The sequence below is a fragment of the Trichechus manatus genome, unplaced genomic scaffold, assembly GCF_000243295.1.
Source record: "Trichechus manatus latirostris isolate Lorelei unplaced genomic scaffold, TriManLat1.0 scaffold00056, whole genome shotgun sequence".
NCBI classification, from domain to species: Eukaryota; Metazoa; Chordata; class Mammalia; order Sirenia; family Trichechidae; genus Trichechus; species Trichechus manatus.
Window position 1 is genome coordinate 15,726,449 of NW_004443992.1, and position 25,505 is coordinate 15,751,953.

At 37.4% G+C, this 25,505-nt stretch overlaps 1 protein-coding gene across 14 annotated transcripts in view; it reads left to right on the top strand.

Moving 5' to 3' along the window:
* The window catches only part of PIKFYVE (phosphoinositide kinase, FYVE-type zinc finger containing), an 81,558-nt gene that overhangs the window by 26,997 nt on the left and 29,056 nt on the right, over positions 1 to 25,505 (top strand). For 12 of the 14 annotated variants that reach the window (XM_023733045.1, XM_023733046.1, XM_023733044.1 and 9 more), the window contains 15 exons: positions 5,612 to 5,671; positions 7,320 to 7,449; positions 7,877 to 8,057; positions 8,700 to 8,774; positions 11,797 to 11,904; positions 13,116 to 13,256; positions 13,933 to 14,059; positions 14,309 to 15,489; positions 17,562 to 17,662; positions 19,045 to 19,116; positions 19,775 to 19,946; positions 21,288 to 21,466; positions 23,094 to 23,207; positions 23,637 to 23,745; positions 23,854 to 24,008. In XM_023733045.1, the coding sequence (XP_023588813.1) occupies positions 5,612 to 5,671; positions 7,320 to 7,449; positions 7,877 to 8,057; positions 8,700 to 8,774; positions 11,797 to 11,904; positions 13,116 to 13,256; positions 13,933 to 14,059; positions 14,309 to 15,489; positions 17,562 to 17,662; positions 19,045 to 19,116; positions 19,775 to 19,946; positions 21,288 to 21,466; positions 23,094 to 23,207; positions 23,637 to 23,745; positions 23,854 to 24,008 (2,905 nt within the window). The remainder of the gene's footprint in view (positions 1 to 5,611; positions 5,672 to 7,319; positions 7,450 to 7,876; positions 8,058 to 8,699; positions 8,775 to 11,796; positions 11,905 to 13,115; positions 13,257 to 13,932; positions 14,060 to 14,308; positions 15,490 to 17,561; positions 17,663 to 19,044; positions 19,117 to 19,774; positions 19,947 to 21,287; positions 21,467 to 23,093; positions 23,208 to 23,636; positions 23,746 to 23,853; positions 24,009 to 25,505) is intronic. The other 2 variants (XM_023733051.1, XM_023733056.1) reach the window with 2 other exon arrangements.

Below are 25,505 nucleotides of genomic sequence, written 5' to 3' on the forward strand. Positions count from 1 at the left end.
ATTTTCACAAGATATGTGATATAAAAGGAAAAATAAGGTAAACGATTACTGAAATCTAACATAGCAGCATGTAAGAAACAGAATGTCTTTTTTAGATGGATGAAGAGATTTATTCTGTTTGATGTAATTGGAAGCCAATGTAAATTATAGCCCTAACGTGACATTATGTAAAATCAATTAATTGTGGCATTTTATTTCATCATAATACCTATAAATCATTATCATAAAGACAAAGCACTTTATTACATGATTTCACCTAGAGTTTGAATTTTTAACATGTAGCTCCTAAAGTTGAATTATCTTCATTTAGATCTGAAGTGCTTTCCTAATTCTTTCCTATCTCTATTTTGAGCCTTAAAATATGGTCAGAACAGAGAAGCTGCCCTTTTGAACTTAAACATCTGTAACTAAAATAATTTGAAATAAATTTACAGTCATACAGCATATTTCTGTTATGTGTCCCTATTAGCTATTATCAAGCTGTCTTACAATGGCATTTGAGTTAGACTAATAAAAAGGCATATTTTATTTAAAAATAAGAAATTTAAAGAGGTTGTGGGAAAGGAGAAGACTTGGCTAACATTGAACATGAGTGAGATACACATCTTTATGGGAATCCTCAAAATGAAAATTGGAAAAATGGTGGAGAACATTTGGGTGAGTATGAAAGTACAGTATACCTGAAGTGACATTTGTCTTAGAACTGTCGATTGTGGTCAAATGGAGGGTACTGAATAATGCTTTCATAATATAAATTACAAATTTGGCTCATAGGCAGGATATGTCATCGTGGAGGGTATCTGTTCTCTGGACATCAGCAATTTCATTGTGCTGAAAGCAGACTGTGAAATAACGTTTTGACTTGCTGATGATTTTACCTTTTGTACAGTTAAGGAAATTTTGAAAATCTTGAAGAAAGTGACCTGTCGTTGTAGAGTTCATAACAGCAAAGGGTGGACTGCTGAGCACAAGCATTTATTTCATAATGTTGGGAGAGGAATGGAAGAAGAGACTTCAGGGATGATATTTTTATAGTATAACCTTAAATTGTAACTCCAAGTAAAGTTAAAGGAGAAACACCTGCAGTTGGAAAAACCATCATGATTCCTGTGGGACTTCTCTGATCTGAGACTTGAAAAAAGATTGTCTGTGAAGTTGTGAGACTTTTAAAAAGATTGTCTGCAAAAGTTGTGAGAGACAACCTTCCTATGAAGATGAATCTGAAAGGGGGCAGCACTTGTAAGAAAAATGATTGGTTTTTTGTGTTATGTAGGCCAAAAAAAAACAAAAACCGTGTTGCCGTTGAGTCAATTCTGATTCATAGCAACCCTGTAGGACAGAGTAGAACTGCCCCATAGGGTTTCCCAGGAGCAGCTGTGGATTCGAACTGCCGACCTTTTGCTTAGCAGCTGAGCTCTTAACCACTGTACCACCAGGGCTCTGACTAAGGGCTTTAGTGCTATTTAAAAATTACTTTTTTTTGGTAAATGGCTGAAGGAAGAACTAGGTTCAGTAGTTAGGAGTAGTGTTTGCCACTGTGCACTGCAAGTGTCCAAGTGGCATCTGAATGTCCACCTGTTGGGGTCATTGAGGAGAGATGCTTACATTGGGTGAGAGGTTAGGTAGACTTGGTGATTTCTGAGTTACAAGTAAGCAACATCATGATAAATGGAGAAAATATTGAAGTTGTCAAGGATTTCATTTTACTTGGATCCATAATCAATGCCCATGGAAGCTGCAGTCAAGAAATCAAACGATATATTGCATTGGGCAAATCTGCTGCAAAAAAACTCTTTAAACACTCGAGGGACCCTGCAAGATGTGTCCCCCGGGCTCTCTGTTAGCCCAAAACTAAAACCATTCCCGAGGCCAACTTTTCAAAGATTAGACTGGACTGTGGGACATAAAATGATACTTGTGAAGAGTGTGCTTCTTAGCTCAAGTAGGTACATGAGACTAAATGGGCAGCTCCTGTCCAGAGGCAAGATGAAAAGGCAGAGAGGGTCAGGAGGTGGTTGAATGGACACAGGAAATCTGGGGTAGAAGGGAAGAGTGTGCTGTCGCAGTATAGGGAGAGCAAGTAAGGTCACAAAACAATGTATGTATAAAATTTTGTATGAGAGACTGACTTGAATTGTAAACTGTCACTTAAAGCACAATTTAAAAAAAGAACAAAAAACCTCTTTAAAGTGTTAAAAAGCAAATAACGTCACTTTGAGGACTAAGGTGCATCTGACCCAGCTATGATATTTTCAGTTGCCTCATGTGCATGTGAAAGCTGGACAATAAGTAAGGAAGAATGAAGAATTGACACCTTTGAATTATGGTTTTGGTGAAGAATATTGAATATACCATGGACTGCCAGAAGAATGAACAAACATGTCTTACAAGAACTACAGCCAGAATGCTCCTTAGAAGCAAGGATGGTGAGACTTCGTCTCACGTACTTTGGACATTGTCTTAGTCATCCAGTGCTGCTACAACAGAAATACCACAAGTGGATGGCTTTAACAAAGAGAAATTTATTTCCTTACAATAAAGTAGGCTAAATGTCCAAATTCAGGGTGTCAGCTCCAGGGGAAGGCTTTCTCTCTCTCGGCCTTCTCATCAGTGTTTCCCCGGACTAGGAGCTTCTCGGCGCAGGGACCCTGGTCCAAAGGACGCGCTCTGCTCCTGGCACTACTTTCTTGACGGTATGAGGTCCCCCAGTTCTCTTCTTGCTTCCCTTTCCTTTTATTTCTTGAGAGATAAAAGGTGGTGTAGACCACACCCCAGGGAAACTCCCTTTACATTGGATCAGGGATGTGACCTGGGTGAAGGTGGTGTTACAATCCCACCCTAATCCTCTTTAACATAAAATTACAATCACAAAATCGAGGCCAGCCACACAATTCTGGGAATCATGGCCCAGCCAAATTGATACACACTTTTTTTGGGGGACATAATTTAAACCATGACAGACATGTTATCAGGAGGGACCAGTCCCTGGAGAAGGACATTGGAGGACCTTCATTGAGATGGATTGACAGTGCCTGCAATAGTGGGCTCAAGCATAGCAACGATTGTGAGGATGGTGCAGGACCAGGCAATGTTCCGTTCTGTTGTACGTAGGGTCACTGTGAGTCGGAGCTGACTCAATGGCACCCAGTAACAACAAATTTAATTCTGAGTCTGTGAAATGAAAAATCTATGTCTGGAATTAAAAAAAAAAAAAAATTGTAATAAATGTAAAGAATCTTTTAGCGTACTCACTAAGAATGTTTTAGAGGCAATTCCAGCATCGGAAAGAAGGTAATTATTATGTTGATCTCTTCAGTCAATTGTAACCTTGAGATTCTATAATTTGAGAACTTTGTAAATCCTTTAGTAAATGTTACTGGGCTTCATGATTTTCTCATCAGTTTTTAACATACTAATAAGAATGACTCCTTTTTCATTTTTCTTTGAAGTTGAAATATGAGAAAATAGTTTTCCTCTGCATTGTAGTTAAGATGAACACTGATTAACAGAAAGTAAAAATTGCTAGAGTGACCTGGTAGTAAAATGAAAGAACTGATAATAGAATTTTCCTGCCTCTGATTTTCATTGCCCTCTAATACATATGTGAATGGGTGGTCTTTACCTTTTCATTGAAATTGAAGGTAAAATACTTATTCTTTTCTTATGGATTATCATCTCTCTTCAGACAGAGGGCATTTGGCTTTATAAAATTGGTTGAAATATCTATACTTTAAAAAAGATTTTTTTAAATCTTATGTAAGCAACACCCTCATTTTCAGGAGCTTATAAACTGAGACTGTGATATGTTTGGATTAGTTTTTCACTATTGGTCTTGGAATATTGTACAGTTAAAATATATTTTATAATGTATTGCAAGCACATACTGAACCATTCTTGGAAAGTTAGTAAGTAGAAACTAGAGAAAAAAGTGAAAATTGTTTCCATAAGCCTCTAGATCTAACTTCCCATCTGTATGAAAATACGCGCTAGAGGAGCAAGTTAAACAGCATTGTGGGGAAACAGTTGATCAAATCCAGAATGTGGGACATTCCACAGGACAGTTGGCTTGGGCTCTTTCAAAATTCAGTGTTAAGAAAAAACAAAAAAAAGTGGAGAACTGTTCTGGATTAAAAGAGAACAAAGAAACACACTCAGATGTAGTGTATGAACAATATTGGATCAAGGTTTGAGAAAAATAACATTAAAGATATTTTGGGAATAATTGGATAAATCAGAGTACAGACTATACTGACATTGTCAATTTTCTGACTTGTGTTAATGGTATTGTGACTATCGAGAAGGATGCCCTTATTAAGAGATGTATGCTGAAGTAATAACACTAAAGTGTCATGTGTAACTTGAAACAGTTCAGGAAAAAAAAAAGCATACATATATGTAAAGAAAAAGCAGATATGGCATGTTAACAATTATTGAATCTAGGTGGAGGGTATACAGGATTTTATATATGTTTGAAATTTTTTTTGTAATAAAATATTGGAGAAAATTCATCACTTCTGTTATTTCATATATATATAAACACATGTTTAAGCTTCAGCATAAAAAATAAGGCCTGTAAAGGACAATATGTTAATTGAATAGGGGTTGGCATTACTCATTTCTATGAGGAAGGAGCAGAAATAAAGTTCAACGTCTATTTTTACTTGCCCACGTACTTGGTTTTATTTGTCATGGCATACTTGAATTTTCTAAATAAATACTTGCTCTGCTTCCTCATTTGAAGGATGAGCATATTTACTCATGAGAACGTATTGATTTTTAAAATCTATTTGATTATAAATGAACTTTACTTGAAAAGAATTTTGTTGAGAACATTTACTCTAAAGAACATAAGATAGATTGTGGTTTAATTTGCATAGTAGAAAGATCCCCATTTCAGCTATGCATGATCACAGACCTAGAGAAAAGCTTATGGGGAGGAATAAGTTTCACTTGCAAAAAGAATATTTAATGTTCTAAAAGCATTCAGAGTATGTTTAGCAGTTCTCTTAAGGCAATAATTTAGTAATGTTTGGTTAGAATTTTTGAAAAACTGGGACTCTAAAATTAATAAAAATTCTGATAAGTTACATCTTTATTCCCTGCCAGTGTAATGTTTGTATTAGTTTTATAGCTTATATTCTAAAATTAAAGAGCACTTTGTGTTGTTTTATAGGTGACTTCTCTATCTGTGAACTACCTTGAGTATAGAGGAAATCATTATTTGTTGAAGAATGCAGTTATACATGAAAAATAATGTAACCTTTTAGGCTTTACATGTAAATTGCTGAAGGTCTCAATTTTCACAAACCAGTTGAGTTTTGAAGAGGGAAAAATGATATGTTAAAGGTTATCTGACATGTTAACTAAGGTGAATTGTTTCATGGTTTTGTTGAATTATTGATTCAGGTCTTTTTAAGTTTAGTATGAAGTGTGTAGAAGAAGTATAAAGAGGCATTTTAGCCCGAAGCTTTCTGGGATTTGCCGGACAATGATGGGTTTAGTATGAGTAATACTTTCTTTGTGCGTGGGTGTGTTCTCTGTATAATAAGTGGGCATGTTGTCATATGTCTCCTTTCCTTCCTCCTCTCTTTGCTCTCTCCTTGGTATGCAGAGTATTTGATTTCTGACAATGGCGGACAACAGCTCTCGATAAGTGATGCCTTCATCAAAGGTAATTTTACTAAAAGCCGAGCATTGGATGGTGTCTCTTGTTTATGAGGCTATAATTAGGGCCTAGCACATTGAGGGGTATAGAGTAGGTGCTGAAAATACACTTGATTATTTTAGTATTATGGGAACATGGTTTTTAAGTATATGAAGGGATTTTGAGAACATTGAGAACCAAGAATATAAGCTTGGACTTTTAGGAGAAGGAGGTCTTTGACTTGAAAAATTGTTCAGAAAGGTTTTAAATAGAGTTTGAAACTTGTTCTTTTAAAGGCATTTTATACTTTCCTGTGTCATGAATGTAATATGAAGTGTTTATATATAAATGCATCAAGGATTGTCAGACTTGTCAAAAAGCCCATAAGCAGATCTTATCCAGTTGAGGATGCTGTTCGCTCTGTAGAGTTGCGGAGAGAAATAGAAGAGGGTAAGAACTGACTTTGCTGATCAGTTTCTTGGGCAGCGGCAAAAGGAGTGTAGAAGAATAAAAGCCTTTCTTACTCTTCCTTTCTTAGCTTACTGTGGAGTAGACTGTGTAGTCACTTAATTGGTCCAGAATAGTCCACAGCTTAGGCTTCAGATAATGGGAGAAAAGTCCCCTTCTCAACGTGTTTTCTTGGCTCTGAGCGTTTCAAATAAAAGAGTGAAGGTAGAGCAAACTGGTACAAGGGAGGCCGCTTGTGGCTGACCTCATAATTTGGCAGTGCTTTTAAATTCACCACCAAGCATGTGGTCCAACTTGAAGTTTATAGGCTGCAGTTTATGTAGTTGAAATGTGCAGTTCTTGTACCTCAGACGTATGGATACATACTGTACTGAGTAGCATGCTGGACTCTTTGGTTGAAAGTTTTTTTTGTTTGGTTTTATTTTAAGAGGGGGAGGTTGAAGAATTTTTGTGTTTCCTCCCTCTTTCCGTTTTTCAACAATTATTTTAATGATCATCCTTTGTGCAAAACAAAAGTTTTAACTACTAATGTTTTTTGGTCTTGATCTATTTTTCAGTCTTTTAAGGATTTTATCCTGTGGTGAAATTAATTGCTATTTATCATGTTTACTATCTCGTATTTTCTTTTGTGTCTATCTTGTTAAACTTTTCTTTTTTTTTTAAGGCCTTTGTTCGCATGTTGAAAAAGAAACCCTGTTAAGGATTGTCTGAGTAGACTTTTCACACTGTCACCTACTTTTCCAAACATATTTGAGTGAGCTCCTCTTTTTAAAGTTCAGCACTCACTCTGTCACATGTTGTTGTGGCAGCATTCAGATTTCTGTTGAATGCAGGTTTCAGTTTGTAATTTTATAGGGAAAATTTACCCCCTCCTTTTAAACATCCCCAAATAAATAAAAGAACAGCATAAAAATCTATTTTTATTTGCTTTTCAGAAGGTATATTTGTAATTATTGGCTTAAGAGTTCTAGTTCCTTATGTGAACCTGCTTTTCACCGTTCTGTCTCTGATTTGGGTCTTGCCAGTTACTGGTAATCTAGTTACTTAATTCTTATATGTATTTTTTTACCTGTATATTTATAATCAAGTTGGCAGTGGATTTGGTCAACTTAAAAAAATTAAAAGAGAAACTGATAATTTCTAAAAATAGGAGTAGGTGGTATAAAACATGACAGTGAAGTAATAACTTATTTCACTCTTTACTTAGAATCATTATTTAATCGTCGGGTAGAGGAAAAATCCAAAGAGCTTCCTTTCACACCTTTGGGCTGGCATCATAACAACCTGGAGCTCCTGAGGGAAGAGAATGGAGAGAAACAAGCAATGGAGAGATTGCTGTAAGGCAGTGAGCTTTTTAATTTAATTTTCCATTTATATACTCTTTAGTGACTTGATAGGCATATGCATGTTTCCTCTTCCTCAAAGTTAAAAATACTTAAATTTCCTAGGACATAAAGCCTTTTCTGATGAAATTTCTTATAAAACAAGAGTCCCAAATTGTGCTTGGCTGTCCCTATTATAATGTGCCAAAATTTCATTTCAGCTAATTAAAGGGGACATCCTGATTACAGATATTCACAGATTTCATTTATGTGCAAAATCATTAAGGTATAGATAAACTGAAAGTAAAATTGACCTTGAAGATCTTATCTGTGAACCATAATTCATATGTTTTTTTCTTTGTAGACTACTTGTTGCATCTTCAGAATTATTGTTTCTGGTGGTATTAACTATGCAAACTTCTCTCCTGTAACATTTTTGTAGTTCAGCTAATCATAACCACTTGATGGCACTGCTCCAACAGTTGCTCCATAATGAGTCATTATCACCATCCTGGAGGGACATCATTGTGCCACTGGTCTGCCAGGTTGTTCAGACAGTCCGACCTGATGTCAAGAACCGGGATGATGACATGGATATCCGTCAGTTTGTCCACGTCAAAAAAGTGAGCTCTGTTAGTGTTTTCCTAATGCTGGGAGCTGATGAGGTGGGCCTGGCAGTAATTTGTCTCTTAATGATAATCTAAAAAGAGTGAGGAATGCTAGGTGAGGGGTGGCAGCTCTTGCTGTCTGCTCTGTTTGTTAGCAGTGTACTTAGGGGTCATGGAATCTGCTCATAGGAAGTGAAAAGTGAATGGAACAGATGAGTTGGGTGGGGGATGAGTTGGAAACCCAAAAAAATATATTTCTTCCTCTTTTTGATAACGTCAGCTGTAAGAAGCCTGTTCCCACAGATTACTGTCACTGTTTTGAGGAAAAGCAGTGGGTACTTGCCTTTATTTAAGAAGTAATGGAATTGTGTATGTATTTTTGGACCAGGATATTTGATTTAAACAATAGTGGTTTTAATTTGGTTAAATGGGTATTGTAGAGTACCAGAGACTGCATAAGAGAGAGAGTTGGGGGTGGGAAAGTAGACAGTCATGCTGAAATGCTATTAATCATTGATTGAAGAAGTATCCTGGAATTTTTTGTCCATATTTGATCACACAATAGTTAAAATTTAAAGTGGAAAAAATAACAGCATCCGGACTGGAATCTAGGGGTGTATCACTGAATTTTAATCGTTTTCCTAATTGCTCCATTAGATCCCAGGTGGAAAGAAGTTTGATTCTGTGGTTGTCAGTGGCTTTGTTTGTACCAAGAACATTGCACATAAAAAGGTAATATTTAATTCAACAGTGACTCTTAGAAACCTTTACTGAACATCTCTATGTGTCAGATCCATGGATACAAAGGAAAATAAGACATGATCCCTGCCATTAAGAAGGTCATGGTCTAGTAGGGAAGGATCCCTGGTGGCACAGAGGTTAAGTGCTCAGCTGCTAACCGAAAGGTCGGTGGTTAGAACCCACCAGCTGCTCTATGGAAGAAAGATGTGGCAATCAAATTCCATAAAGATTACAGCCTTGGAAACCCTATGGGACAGTTCTGTAGCATCCTGTAGGGTTGCTGTGAGTCGAAATTGACTCGACGGCAATGGGTTTGGTGTGGTTTGGTCTAGTAGGGGAGACAAGCATGTAAAATTGTATTACAGATGATTTGTGCAATAACAGAAATGCTGTATTTCTCCCCCTCATTTTAATAGCTCTGAAATTGGGATGTGTCTTAATTAATGGCATCTTAGCATTGTATCCTCATAATGCAGAAGAGGTATATTGTCAGGATTTGGTTCAACTGTGAATGACAGGAAAACTGTAGTAACAGTGGCTTAACAGAGATAGGAGTTGATTTCTCTTTGATATAAACGTAGGCAGTGCAGGGCTGGTATGGCACTTCTTGGTGTCTGAGATCCACATTCTTATTCTCTCTTTGATCCTTCTTGTATGGCCTTGACCTCAAGGACCAAGATAATGCATCCACATCCCAGACAGCAGGATAGAAGAGGAGACAAGAAAAAAGAGGCAAAAGCGTTCATGTTCCATCTTTTAAGACAGGATCCTGGAAGCTGCCACACACACTCTGTCTATATCGCATCCAGAATTCAGTCACATGGTAACATGTAACTTCTAGGGAGCCTGGGAAATATGATCTCTAGTCTGGGTGGTGTCGTGCCCAGCTAAAAAGCCGGGGTATGCTAATCATGGAAGAAAAGGAGAATGGACATTGAGAGACAACTGTCAGTGCCTGCTGTAGGAGTGAAATCTTTAACTCTGTTTTGGAGGTTAAGGGAAGGTCTCCCAGAGCAAATGATGAATGGATTGAAATTAGTAAATGGGAATTCATTAGGCAGGAGGAGGAAGGCAAGGTAAGGCAAACAGAATGATAGAGTACTGGTATCATTCCTCCGGTGACCCTGCCACATCTCAGGGAGACAAGGTCTTCCCAGCAGGCTGCAGTCCTTCCAGAGGCTTGGAATTTTTAAACTCTGTTCTTGTCTTCTAGGGCTGAGCTGCAGAATTATCACTGGTATTCTGTTACCCTTCTTACTTCCTCACTGTGCCATCAACCGTGAGGCCTCTTTCTAGAACTGGCACAAAGAAGGGGGGTGAAAAATCTGGTGTATTAGAGGAACTCTGAAATCTTAAAACGCAAGGTGGGAAATGGCAAGAGATAAGGCTGGAGAATGTAGGCAAGGGCAGTGTAGCCCGCTGAGGGTCTGATCCTGAAAGTGTAGTGTACATCGGCATTAGCTGTGAACCTTGTTAAAAATGTAGATTCCTAAGCCCAACCCCTAGAACTTCTCATTCAGTGGTTTAAGGGGATGTGGGTGTGTGGGTGTGTGGGTATGGTGAGGGAGGCAGTGTTTTCAAACTTTGCTGTGCTTCAGAATAACCAAGGGAACTTGTTAAAAATAGAGATACCTTGGCCCCACCTCTAGAGATACTGATTTGGTTAGGGGGAGAGCTAAGGCAGATTTCTAGCCTGAGAAACAGGGTGGATAAACTGTACTGTTTTTGCTCTTCTCTAAGCAGAGTCTAGTAAATTATAGTTCTTGTTAGTTGCCATCGAGTCTGTTATGACTCATGGCGACCTTGTGTGTGCGGAATAGAACTGCTCCATAGAGTTTTCAAGACTGTAACCTATCAGAAGCAGATCACCAGGCCTTACTTCTAAGGTGCCTCTGGGTGGGTTTGAACCACCAGTCTTTCAGTTAGTAGTCCAGTGCTTAACCATTTGCGCCACCCAGTGGCTCCAAACTTAGTAAAGCAGTAAACCTCCTGAAAATAATTAGTGACCATAGGTAAATAAAAGTATGCTTAGATCTGATATTATTCATATTAATGATCCAAAGTCAGTCAGTATTTCTACGTAGAGTCTTACTAAAATAACACATTACCCTTTAAAGCAGTACTTTAAAGTACTGCTTTAAAATTGAATGATCTCTGTTGACTTAAAGATAAAAGACATTGTGCTCTTTCCTGGAATTGAAGAAAATCGTACGTGGGTGTGGTAGAAACATGGATGAATGACTGTCTTGCCCCACTGCCCATATTTAGAGATTTAGAGAGTCTTTAATTTGTAGTTGCTCAGAGTGCCCTGAATGTGGTTCCCCAGCTGGGGAGTCACTTTGTTGTCAGAACCGGTTGCCAGTTTGCGCCTATAAACTTGGCCAGTCTGAAACCTTGATGTGAAAGAGCCCATTCGTTTTTGCTTGTGGGGTTCAGGCTTTTCTGCCTGTGGCCTTAGTCCCAGGGCTAGGGTACATTGTTTGAATCTCTGCTTCCGGAGATATGTTGAGGTTTTTCTTTTGAACTTTTTGTTACCCAAATCTGGTTGCCAACCTATGCCCACTTAGAAATTTTTTAGAAATATTTTCAGGAGACGTTTTAATTCTCTTCTCCTGCATCAACCCCCTTGAATTTTAGAAAGACTGAATATGTTTTCGAAGCTGTTGATCTCTTAGGGTTTGTGACATAGCCTATCTTTAGGCCCCCTACACTAAGGGCATGATATCTCTTCTTCAATGTTAGGAAAACAAAAACAAGAGCATGGTGGAATAGATTAAACTAGCATTAGTGAAACAGCCAATTTTTGAAGAATTTTGCATTTGTTCTGGGCTATATTTGCTTTGAAAAAACTATAAGAGAATACCATGAAAGGGCTAGATGAGAGTATTTTAATACTAATTTAGTGAGATAGCTCAAGTGAAGAGGAACTATGATCAGTATAAGTTTAAAGTTATGACTAGAGGAGGTCTGTTAATTGCAAACCTTTTAAAACTAAGCTATTCATTTTTTGTAGATGAATTCTTGTATTAAAAATCCCAAAATTCTTCTGTTGAAGTGTTCCATTGAGTATCTTTACAGAGAAGAAACCAAGTTTACTTGCATAGATCCTATTGTGCTTCAGGTAAGAACTTATTACTGAAACACATAGAATTTGGAGGAATGTTTGTTTACTATTATGCTTGTAAGTTCTTAATTAGTCCGACTCATTCCAGCATGGTATTTGACACGGTGCTTTGCATCCAGTCATAAGAGTTGATTAGAGTTGGACCTGAGAGAGGAAATTTATTTGCCATCCTCATATCAGAGATGAGAAACTTAAAAAAAAAAAAAAAAAGGATGTATTATAGTTACACTTTACTGAAGGTGCACAAGTAAAATTATCTTAAACACTGTTAAATTACAATTTAATAAGCAGAGTAGGAAATTAACAAATTTCATGAAAAAAATTCTATTTTGTTAATAATGAGAGAATTTCAAAATATGGGTACAGTTTCTATCAGTAAAACAGAGAAAGTCAAGAAGAAATAATACTCCATGACAGGGCAGGCTCATTGTAGGAATAGACTCATCTATTGCTGGTGTCAGTGAATGTTAATAAAATCTTGTTGAGAAAACGCTGTAGACATATGGAGCTGGAGTGACAAACATGCTCGCCTTCATTTGTCTCTTGTCCGAAACCCGAAAATTTATTGAAACAATGAATTGTATTGTTTTAGCTCTGGTTGTTATTTACATTATTCATTTGCTTTGAAATTTAGCCTTTGTCATGAAATTGTATTAAGCATTGTGTTTTAGATTTTTAACTATAGTTGTTCTAGGTAGAATGTAATCTTTTGGGAGATTGGAATAGTAAGTAGCTGAAATAGCATTTTTTAGAGACTTACTTGTTCAGCTACCCCAAGGAAGAGATACTCTGGTTAGTTTCAGAATGTAAAAGGGGAATCCATAACCATATTAAAAGCATCTAGAAATTGCTTTCATTTGGGGGGATTGTGAGGGTGTGTGTGTGTGTTTGTGTGTTTTAACCTGTGAGAGCTAGCTAATTGAATTCTTGGCTTTTATATTATAGGTAATTAAGAATTGAAAATCCTTCAGAGTAATATTAGTGAGTCAGAGAATGGAGTCTCTCCTGAAACTCTTTTCAGGGTAATCAACACAGTTCAGAATGATGAATGAGTTTCTCGGTTGTGTTTGGATTAATTTGCTTATAGAATTACACGTGGAGGAATCTAATTTAGGCTGAGATTGATATTAATAGTCAAACTATCCCTGTAATTTAATGTGAATGGATCTTGAACTGACCCCGGTATAATTCTGATTTATCTTACTTAGGAAAGGGAATTCTTGAAGAATTACGTTCAGCGAATAGTTGATGTGCGACCCACATTGGTTCTAGTTGAGAAAACGGTGTCTCGGATAGCCCAGGACATGTTGCTGGAACATGGCATTACTTTGGTCATTAATGTAAAATCAGTGAGTGCTCCTATTTTTGTGTATCATTTTTTTAAAAACATAGCTTTTCAATTTATGTGCATGTGGTAGATATACAGGGATCTTTGATTATCTATTTTCTTTTTTTGCTGATCCTGTGTATTGAAAGTGGGACAGAAGGCAGTAGTAGCTCTTTCACTGTTTAAGACTAGAGAGTCTCAGGCTGTGATTGGGTAGATTACACTCATTATATAGTCTCCAAAGGTGTAATAACATTAGCTAATTAGTAATATTTGTTGATCTTTCATTTTGTTTGGGGAATTGTCCAAGCACAAAATGTTCTCTGCCTTGAAAAATTTACCCTCCAGAGACATTAAAAGATCTCAAAGGAGGCCAATTCTAGGAAGGTTTTTTTTGTTTGTTTTTTTGTCCCTATTTCCTCCTCTCCCACCTCCCCAGTATTTGCGCCAGTGCATAATGCTTAAATGCCTTTAGTGATGTTATTAATAGGAGTATGGCTTGTTTTAGTGGACTCACTGATTAATAAGCAACTAAGCATAGATCTAAGCTACATTAAAAAATTCATCATATAATTATTCAAATGAAGGAAATTCATTGTGAGGATTACTTTTAAATATTCCCATTTTTTTCCCCATTAAATTTACTGAGATTTTCACTCTTCTCTAATTTTATGATAAAATGTTTTTCTGTGTTGTAGCAAGTTTTAGATCGAATCAGTCGGATGACTCAAGGTGATTTAGTAATGTCAATGGACCAGCTGCTTACAAAACCACGCCTGGGCACCTGTCACAAATTTTATATGCAGATGTTCCAGCTGTCTAATGGTGAGTAATCTTTAGCAAAGATTCACCTGGAATTGGGGATGTCAGTCAGTGAGTTAACGCTTCAGTACTACAGTGTTCACCTGGAAGGAAATGTCTGTTAGCAGTGTAAATGAGAATAGGCAGCTGTGGTCTTAATCATGTAAATTCTTTCTTTTTTTCTCCTGTAGATGTTAGCATGGTGAATTAATTCTGTCTGGACTTCTGTATTGCCACCTATGCATTATTAACTTTTTGTTTGCTTATTTTTAGAACAAACCAAAACGCTGATGTTTTTTGAAGGCTGTCCACAGCACCTAGGCTGCACAGTCAAGCTTAGAGGAGGCTCTGATTATGAGCTGGCCCGAGTTAAGGAGATCCTAATTTTTATGATCTGCGTAGCTTATCATTCTCAACTAGAAATCTCCTTCCTTATGGATGAATTTGCTATGCCACCCACATTAACTCAAAACTCTTCCTTCCATTCTCTGATTGAGGGATGCGGGGAGGAAGGGGCTGCACAAGAGCAGTTCAGTGGAAGTACCCTCCCCCGGGACCCTGACTTCCCTCCTGACAGGCCGATCATGATATCAGAGGCTCTGCCCTCTGATGATGGCAGTTCGTTGGAATCAAGGATTGTGTTTGAGAAGGGTGACCAGGAAAATAAAAGTGTTCTGCAGGATGTTGTCTCTTTGAAGCATCAAGAGTGTGCAGCAACGGCTTGTGTGTCTGGGATCCCCTGTGCTCTCTTTCCATCATTACCAGAATCATTGCTGCCACTGCACATGGATGACCAACAGGATGTCATAGGCAGTGAGCAACCAGAGACTTTGCAGCAAACAGATGAACTGCATGATCCCAAAAGCCAGATGAGAGCCTTCAGAGACCCTCTACAGGATGACACAGGATTGTATGTTGCAATGGAAGTTACTTCCTCTGAAGATAAACGAAAGACTTATTCTTTGGCTTTCAAGCAAGAATTAAAAGATGTAATCCTGTGTATGTCTCCAGTAATCACATTCCGGGAGCCTTTCCTTTTAACTGAAAAGGGGATGAAGTGCTCTACCCGAGATTATTTTGCAGAGCAGGTTTACTGGTCTCCTCTCCTCAATAAGGAGTTCAAAGAAATGGAGAGCAGGAGAAAGAAGCAGCTGCTTAGGGATCTCACTGGACTTCAGGGCATGAATGGAAGTATTCAGGCCAAGTCTATTCAAGTCCTGCCCTCGCATGAGCTAGTGAGCACTAGAATTGCCGAGCATCTGGGTGATAGCCAGAGCTTGGGTAGAATGCTGGCTGATTTTCGGGCAAGAGGAGGAAGAATTCAGCAAAAAAATTTAGATCCTTTTGCTCATTCAAAGGATGCATCAGGCACTTCTGGTAGCAAATCAGGAAGCAGAGCTGAGAGTGACGAAGAGAAAGGGTTGGTTCCGAGTGATGCATTGTGGTCGACGAAGGTGAGCTAGGCTACTTTGAGTGTTCGTGTAAATTTAGGACGTGCTGAGAAAACTACTAAGTCAGAGTAAAAAAATATGACAAATCGCATGCAGATTGATGAAATAGTTCTGTGCTTTTCTTTGTCTTGAGTTTGCCTGTTTGTATGTTGCTTTAATAGATACGAAATAGGACTATCACGTATTGAGGTTGGGGTTTGGGGGTTTCAGGCTGAGCTAACAGTAAACTAGGAAGAGCTCTGAGGTAGGGGGAGGTGTGGAGGCCCTTAAACCTTCCGGCAGGATGATGACCTATAATAGTAGTGATGGAGAGAGAAAGATAGAAGCTTATTGTAGGAAACGTGTGTGTGTGTGGGTGGGTGTGTGGTTTTTTTTTGCTTTAATATTAAAATTTATTTAAATGTAAATATTATTCCTGTATAGTCAGTGAGTTGTGTGGGTCACAATTTTTTTTTGAGGATTTTTTTTGCTTATTTTATTATGATTAGGTGAAAGTTTACAGCACAAATTAGTTCTTATTCAAAAATTTTTACACAGATTGTTTTGTGACGGTTGCAATCCCTGCAGTGTGTCAGCACTCTCCAACCCTTTCTCTTTCCGCCCCAAGTTCCCGTGTCCATTCGTCCTGTGTGTATGTTTAATGTTAAAACCCATTGCTGTGGAGTCGATTCTGACTCATAGTGACCCTATAGAACAGAGTAGAACTGCCCCATAGGGTTTCCAAGGGGCAGCTGGTGGATTCGAGCTGCTGACCTTTTGGTTAACGGCCAAGCTCTTAATCACTACGCCACCAGGGCTCCATGTTTAATGTTAGATTTCTTTATTTTTTTAAAAAAACACTTTATATTGGCCTTTAAAGTGACAGTGATACTTGGCCCTTTTTTTTTTCTTTTTAAACAGAAATTGAGGCTGCATGCATTATTGATAATGATAATAATAAAACTAAAGAATAAACCCATGTCTAGATGAGAAAATGTAAATGTTTGATAAAAAAATGCTCAATTTCACTGGTAGTCAGGGTGCTGAATAATAATGTGATAAATAATAACGGCACACAGTTTTCTATTTGTGAAGTTGACAGAAATTAATGAGGATGTGGAAAAATACTACCATGAATTTTATGTACAGATATATTTATGTTTATATGCATTTATATAAATTTATGGAAAGTGATTGGGAAGTCTGTTAATTTACATATACATAGACATACCTTTGACCCAGCATTCCTCCCTTTTATAATCTATTTCTACAAAAATAAGTAAGTTCATTTGTACCAGGATGCTCACATTTTATAGGAATAAATGTACAAGGATGTTTACTGGAACATTGTTTTCAATAAAAAGGATAACTTTGGTCTCATTTAATGACCTGGATAGAGGCTGCAGTATATTTTTTAGTGTACAAAAATAAGTTATGTTTTAATATATGTATGTAGCATCATCCCATTTTAATAAAAACACAGTCACCTGTGTTTACTTGTGTGTGTGTGAATTCAGCTAGCAAAAAGAATGGATGGTTTTTAACCATACTATTAAATTAGTCCCTCAAGAGTGAGGAGGGAATGGCATGAAAGGAGAGGCTTTATATACTTTGTGTACTTCTTCATGTACCTCTGTACTGTTGGAATTTTAGCAGAGAGTAGGTGTTACCTTTGTAATTTTCAAAAACAAGTATTAAAGTACAAACATACAAATACCTTAGAATTTAAGCTTCTGGGTGTTCCAGATTGATGTTATATCCAGCCATCAGCTCAGACTGTTTTATATGGATACATTTAGTTAACTACTCACTTTCAAAATAATTTAGTACAGTTTTATAAAAAGTAAAAAGTAAGTTAAAAAACTGAGCTATTTAAAGATCTGTTTGTGTTTTTAAGTTTAACTTAAACTTTTTGGATATTCTTACATCACAAACAGCTACTCGTCCTCATGTTTAGTTTCTTATTGTTTTAAACCTTCACCAGAACCCCTACAGTGATGCTAGGAGGCCTCAAAACTAGAAGAGATTGTGTTGGAAGTATGCGTCGTGGGGTCGAGTGTGTTACGACTGTCGCTGAGCGGTTCCTTCTCTTCCAGGTAGACTGTCTGAACCCTGGCAACCACCAGAGACTGTGCGTGCTGTTCAGCAGCTCTTCTGCCCAGTCCAGCAATGCCCCCAGTGCCTGCGTCAGTCCTTGGTAGGACTCTGGTTCTCTACGCTGTTGTGCTTTACTTAGGAACAGGGTTCCAGCAGCTTTTTTAAAAAAAACAACCAACCAGTAGGGTCTATTTTTAGGTACATGGCACTCTGCTGATCATATATGAATTTGTAGAAATTTTAAACTTGTGAATTAAATATGAAATTTGTGGGTATATTCGTGGATAGAAGTAATTGAGAGTGTCCTAAGATTGAAAAGCATGTGACGGATGAGAGAAATTTATAATTTTAAACATAAAAGCTAATTTGTAAGCATTTTGATAATATATATGTAATTTAGACAGGTTTTTCTTCAGGCATCATTTTTCATAAAAGCAGTCAGCCTTGTGCCTTACTAATGGGTTTATTCTAAAACTAAATTCTAGGTAGACTGATACAAATTGGAACACATTTTATAGTGTTGTAATTATTTGTTTCAAATGATAATCACAAAAGCCTATTAGGTAGTTTACCTTTACTTGGAGCCATGGTGGTGCAGTGGTTAAAGCACTCAGCTGCTACCTGAAACGTCAGTGGTTTGAACCCACTAGCCACTCTGTAGGAGAAAGATGTGGCAGTCTGCTTCTGTAAAGATTTGCAGCCTTGGAAATCCTATAGGGTTGCTATGAGTCAGAATCGACTTGACGGCAACAAGCTTACTTTTACTTTTAAAAGTACTGTGAAACATAACCACTTTTTTGGAGTACTGTTTCTATGACAAAGTGTGTTCCATGTTTCAATTTTGGGACCAGAAACACTTCCAGCAGTGAGATCAGGGATTCCTCCAGAAGTGGTATAGGTAGCTCCTGTAGGTGGACTTGGAGTTAGAAGAGCCCACAGGAATTTTCTCTGGGAGTTTATGAACTTCTTTTAGATCAAAGCTTGAATAAGGTGTAGGTGTCAACAGGGGTATTGTTTAATTCTCTTATTTGTAGGCATTTATGAATTAGGTATAAAGTTAGGAATTGGCTCTTCTGCAAGAATATGAGCTGCTGTTCTTCATGTTCAGGAAAGGTGTGAGCTAGAGAGCAGGGGACAGGAGTCCCATTTCATGTTGACGAAGCTTAAGGCTTTGTAAAGGAAACTTTCACATCTTCCTAACTCAAATCAGTTTTAGTCAATTAAAATTATAGTTTATGCATCCAATTAAATAGTTTCATAAGACAGTAATGGACTGGGAGTTGGGTAAGATGTATAGTTTGGCTAGTCCAAACCTGGTTTACCAGATGAGGTGTAAAACTTATTCTAGAACAACAATATTACCTGCTTTAATGTTATATTATAAACATATTTAATAGGTAACCAGAATTTGTGGTCTCATGAAAATCTTTGCTGTCTGGTAATTCTTATGCTATCTTTCTAAGAAATGATTTCTTTGTTTAGGATTGTAACAATGGAATTTTATGGAAAGAATGATCTTACATTAGGAATATTTTTAGAGAGATACTGTTTCAGGTAAGAATAAGTTTTCCTCTTTTGTTCCATGAGTTGGATGTCATGTATTGTTGTGTGGTCTTCTCTTTCACATTACAGATCAGAGTAAATCATAAAAAATGAATAATTTACATCATATTCAAACCAGGATGTCTTATTCAGTACATTCCTCAAATCTTTGCTCATCTAATTACCCTGCCATCCCTAAGACTTTTCTATGAAGTCTGTTTTAATGGTGATTCAAGTGAGAGGCAGGAGAAGTGTTAGACTCAGCTAGACCTTGGTTTAAGTCTTAGCACTGTTACTTACGATTTTTATGACAAAGAGCAAGTGATTTAATCTTTACCAGCACGGTTTGTTGGGGATAACAATCTCCAGAGATGTCATAAGTTTTAACGTGTTAAACGAGATGGTATTTTAAAAACGCTTGGTGTAACATAAAGCCATAAGAAGGTGTCTAACAAATGGAAACTATCGCGCTGCTATAGTTTAAGACAAGGTGTTCAACTGCAGACACAGAGCGGCCTGAGTGGTTGTCTAATGATCAGATTATCCGCTGATATTTGTTACTCCGGAGAGGTGCTGTGCTTTTTTGATAGTGGCTCTGATTAGCTAGTACTCATTACATGTTGCTTCTTTCTCATGGTTAATGTGAAAAGGACTTTCTTGTTTGTCAAAGGCCTTCTTATCAGTGTCCTAGCATGTTCTGTGACACCCCCATGGTGCATCATATTCGGCGTTTTGTCCATGGCCAAGGCTGTGTGCAGATAATCCTGAAGGAATTGGATTCTCCAGTACCTGGATATCAACATACAGTTCTCACATACTCCTGGTGCAGAGTCTGCAAACAGGTAAATGCACCCTATTACTATAGTATTTCATATAATATCACGTATTTCTTTATTTGTATAGTTCGTTTTTTGAGGAGGGTGGTCTATATTATTTTGGACTTATTTGTCATTGAGTTATTATTAACTTTATTTTCCATTCCAGCACTGTATGTTCAATTTAATGTTTTTAAAGATTCCGCTTTTGGAGTATATCCGTCGTTAAATAAAATACAGGATCTCACTATCTTGAGATCGTATCTTGACAGTTCTCAATTATGTTTATTCATTCAGCAAACATTTATTGAGTAACATCTATGTGCAAGATACTGTGTTAGGCCCTAAGAATAAAAAAAGAATAAGATAAGGCTTTTGACCTCTAGGGAAGGAGACAGACTTACAAAGCAGTAATGTTTGCATAATAAATTTGAGCCCATATCAGTGTTTCTGTCTTAAGAGATACAGATGAGAGTATGTTGCTACTGTACTGGTTTTCATGTACATTCTTGAGAAAAAGATCATGTGTTGTATTTCTTCTGTGTGTCTCTCTTTACTTTTCCAAGTCTGGCACAAATTTTTGGCACCAATATTATGCTTGTTAAATGTATACTTTAATATCTAAATTGTGTGCAGTGAGTACGTGCCAAATTTAACTTCATTGTTATCATAACTGGCTTATTTTGCAGTTTTTTTATGTGCTTTTGGAAGGCACATGTGGGAATTATATAGATAAAATAACAGTGTGACCTGTATGAATTTACTAGTGATTGAAGGGACCAAAATCAAAGTTATTTTCTTCTGCAACATCAAACATGCAGGCATGAAATTATTTCTTAATTATCAGTCTTACTTTTTATAGTTGTTGTTATAGGCCTTTAGTTTCTGTTAGACGGCTGGTACTATCTTGTTGTAGAATATGTAAACTTCTGTAGATTGACAGATGCACTAATATGAGTACATTGTGTGTCCATATAATGAGATATTCTTTGGCCATTTAAAATCCAGTTGTGCAAGAGTATTTTACATGTGAAAATATTCACAATACATTGCTAAGTAAAAAAAATGAAAGACTGTGAAACTAATTACAGGAAAGGGTTTTTATTTACAGATAACTCTGGCTATGCATGTATGTATTCATATGTAGAATGAAAGTAAACATACACTAGCATACTGATGTTGGTGGTAGGACTGGTGATACTGCTCTGCCTGGCCACCCCCAACTCCACCTACTTTTGAACTTTTCTTTCTTTCTACAGATTTTTGCAGTCAGAAAACACTAGATTTATATTAGAAAATACATTATTTTTTAAAAAGTGTTCCTCAAAATGTGTTTAGATGACATGAATTATTTATTCTGAATTTCAGGTAACACCAGTTGTTGCTCTTTCCAATGAGTCATGGTCCATGTCATTTGCAAAATACCTTGAGCTTAGGTTTTATGGGCACCAGTATACTCGTAGAGCCAATGCTGAGCCATGTGGTCACTCCATCCACCATGATTATCACCAGTATTTCTCTTATAACCAGATGGTGGCATCTTTCAGGTAAGAAGTCAAAGGGACCTTGTAAGCGGTCCCATACCTCCTTGAAGGCTTTGTCACATTTCCACTGTACTAGACTGAAGTAATCTGTGGGTATGTTGTTCCCCCTTCACACCCCTGCAAGTGCAGAGGGCCAGACTCTTTCAGTGTGTTATTTTTGTTAAATCCTTACCACAGTCCTAAGAAATAGGCATTATTATTATCCTGACTTATCCAGCTAGCAGGTGATGGAGTCGTGATTTGAAACCTGGTTGATCTGCTACCACGGTCCTCACTCTTAGCTATTGTTTATGCATGTGAGAGTCTGTCAGAATTTTTGCTATGATATTAACTAGCATAAGGATAATTGAATATTCTGGACAGGGCTAAAATGGCAAGTTGAAAAATAGGTATTTACCATTGTGATATTAAATGATTTGAGAAAGCTTTTAGACTCTGCCTTCAAAATCTACCCAGAATCTGAGCACTTCTCACCACCTCCACACTACTGCTCTGGACTGAGCCTCCCTTATCTTTCACCTAGATCAGTGCAGTAACCCCAACCAGTCTGCCTCTGTCCTTGCTCCCTGCAGCCTGTTGTCAACACAGCAGAGTGATCATCCTGTTACATGAGAATCAGATCGGGTCACTCCTCTAAGTGTCTTTTTTACCCTGAGTGAAAGCAGAGTCCATTTACTGGCCCATCATTTCCTGCATGCTCTGGCTGCCCAGTACCTCTCTGTTCTCACCTCCTCCTACTCTCCCCTCACTCACTTTGCTGCAGCCTTGCTGCCTGGCTGGGCCGCATACGTCAGGTAGGCTCCCGCCTTGGAGCTTTTTGCTTATTCTTCCTGCTCTGCTCTTTCCTCACTTACCTGCTTGCTGTTTCCTTATTTTCCTGTGGTCTTTGTTCAGATTTTACCTTCCCTGACGCCCCGTTGCCCCAGCACTCCTTGATGCCCTTTCCTGCTTTATTTTTCTCCAGAGCACTTACCATTTGATAAAATATATACTTTGTTTTATTACCTGAATCATGTTATTCCTGAATCACGAGGGCAGGAATTTTGGCCCTTGTTTAGTGCTGTACATCCAGCACCTAAATCCTAACTGACACATAGTAGGCACTTAGGAAATATATGCTAATTATAATTAGAGCTTATTTCCCTTTTTAAGCAAGAGCTTTTAACCATGAACCTAGGGCAGAGGTGGGGGATAGCATTTACTAGACAAACATAAACCCTACTGTGAAATGGAAATAAAGACTCATGAGGAATCCTCAGGAGCTGGGAAAGTAATGAATACCTATGTCTAAGCTAATTGTAGGAAAGCGTCTCTCTCCTCATTCATGATAAAGAAAGTTTATTTGAAGTGATTTTTGTTTATATAGCAGATGAGGATAGCCTTGGGGGGCAAACGAGGGTACCTCAGTGCAGTAAAAAATAAAACAAAAATCCCTGCTTAATTGGGGAGGACATTTATAATGGCTGAAAGTTGTCTTCAGAGTCTTTATGATTGTTTTAAAATGCCATTTTATAGAAACTTGATTTTGTCTAATGCTCATAGGACTTAGTTCACTGTCGTGATAAATATCTACTCCAAGTATTGAAGTATTTTTCATTTTTCTGCTATTATTTGTATTTTCTTCTCTCAGTTACTCTCCCATTCGGCTTCTTGAAGTATGTGTTCCACTCCCCAAAATAGTCATTAAACGTCAGGCCCCCTTGAAAGTGTCTCTTCTTCAGGATCTGAAGGACTTCTTTCAAAAGTAAGTACATGTTTTAGTTTCTTTGACCATCTTTTTTTAATACTGTCTATAATCTACAGCTATTTTAAAGTATTAAATTTGTTCATTTTAATTAGAAATTAAAAAACTTAAATTTAGTATAAGTTTCTTTAAAAATGTGAATATTTTATTTTTATAATTGTATAATATTATATATGCTTGCTGTAAAAAAGAAAATGTAGAGAGTTCAGAAAAGTACTGAAAAGAGAAGGAAGACTCTCTCAGACATAAAAACTGTTCAAATTTTGGTGTACATCTGTTCAGGATTTTTCTTGTTCTACAAAATTATATTTGATTCTTAAACATAGTTGTAGTTTTTTGTGTAGTGTCTTTTTTCTATTTATGTGAGATTAGATAATTGGATTCCAACTTCTCTGAAATGTTTAATGTTTTATATGTTTTTATTGCTAGAGTTTCACAGGTATATCTTGCTGTTGATGAAAGACTTGCATCTTTGAAAACTGATACATTTAGCAAAACTAGAGAGGAAAAAATGGAAGATATCTTTGCACAAAAAGAGGTAATTTATTTCTTTGATAGAAAATCCAACATTAACTGCTAACTTAGTAGAAGATTTTTGGGAGGCTGGGACCTGTCTGGTGTCTCAGATTACTGAAATTGTTTCTAGATGGAAGAAGGCGAGTTCAAGAACTGGATTGAGAAGATGCAAGCAAGGCTCATGTCTTCCTCTGTAGATACCCCTCAGCAGCTGCAGTCAATCTTTGAGTCACTCATTGCCAAGAAACAAAGTCTCTGTGAAGTACTGCAAGCTTGGAATAACAGGTAAGACTGCAGTCTGTTGTTTCTTTGATATTACTGACAGATTTGCTCTGCCATGATGTTTTTCATTTCAATGTCTTTATTAAGGACATCATACATGAAGAAAGCAAGAGGTCATTAAAAAGATAGGAAAGAAAAGAAACAAATGGATGTCAGAAGAAACTCTGAACCTTGCTCTTGAAAGTCGAGGAGCTAAAGCAAAAGGAAGAAATGATGAAGTAAAAGAACTGAATAGAAGATTTCAAAGGGCAGCTCAAGAAGACAAAGTAAAGTATTATAATGACATGTGCAAAGAGCTGGAGATAGAAAACCAAAAGGGAAGAACATGCTTGGCATTTCTCAAGTTGAAAGAACTGAAGTAAAAATTCAAGCCTCGTGTTGTAATAGTGAAGGATTCTATGGGGAAATATTAAATGACGCAGGAGGCATCAAAAGAAGATGGAAGGAATACACAGAGTCATTATACCACATATTTCAAGAGGTAGCATATGATCAGGAAGCGATGGTACTGAAGGAAGAAGTCTAAGCTGCACTGAAGGCATTGGTGAAAAACAAGGCTCCAGGAATTGACGGAATATCAGTGGAGATGTTTCAACGAACGGATGCAGCACTGGAGGTGCTCACTTGTCTATGCCAAGAAATTTGGAAGACAGCTACCTTGCCAACCGACTGGAAGAGATCCATATTTATGCCTATTCCCAAGAAAAGTGATCCAGCTGAACACGGAAATTATTGAATGATATCACTAATATCACACGCAAGTAAAATTTTGCTGAAGATCATTCAAAAGTGGCTGCAGCAGTATGTTGACAAGGATCTGCCAGAAACTCAGGCCGGATTCAGAAGAGGATGTGGAACCAGGCGTATCATTGCTGATGTCAGTTGGATCCTGGCTGAAAGCAGAGAATATCAGAAGGATGTTTACCTGTTTTTTATTGACTATGCAAACACATTCAACTGTGTGGATCATAACAAATTATGGATAACATCGTGACGAATGGGAATTCCAGAATACTTAATTGTGCTCATGAGGAACCTCTACATAGATCAAGAGGCAGTTGTTTGGATAGAACAAGGGGATACTGCGTGATTTAAAGTCAGGAAAGGTATACGTCAGAGTTGTATCCTTTTACCATATCTATTCAGTCTGTATGCTGAGCAAATAATCTGAGAAGCTGGACTAAATGAAGAAGAACTTGGCATCCGGATTGGAGGAAGACTCATTAACAACCTGTGTTACACAGATGACACAACCTTGCTTGCTGAAAGTGAAGAGGACATGAAGCACTTACTGATGAAGATCAAAGATGACAGCTTTCAGTATGGATTACACCTCAACATAAAGAAAACAAAAATCCCCACAACTGGACCAATAAGCAACATCATGATAAATGGTGAAATGATTGAAGTTGTCAAGGATTTCATTTTACTTAGATCCATAGTCAACACCCATGGAAGCAGCAGTCAAGAAATCAAAAGATGCATTGCATTGGGCAAATC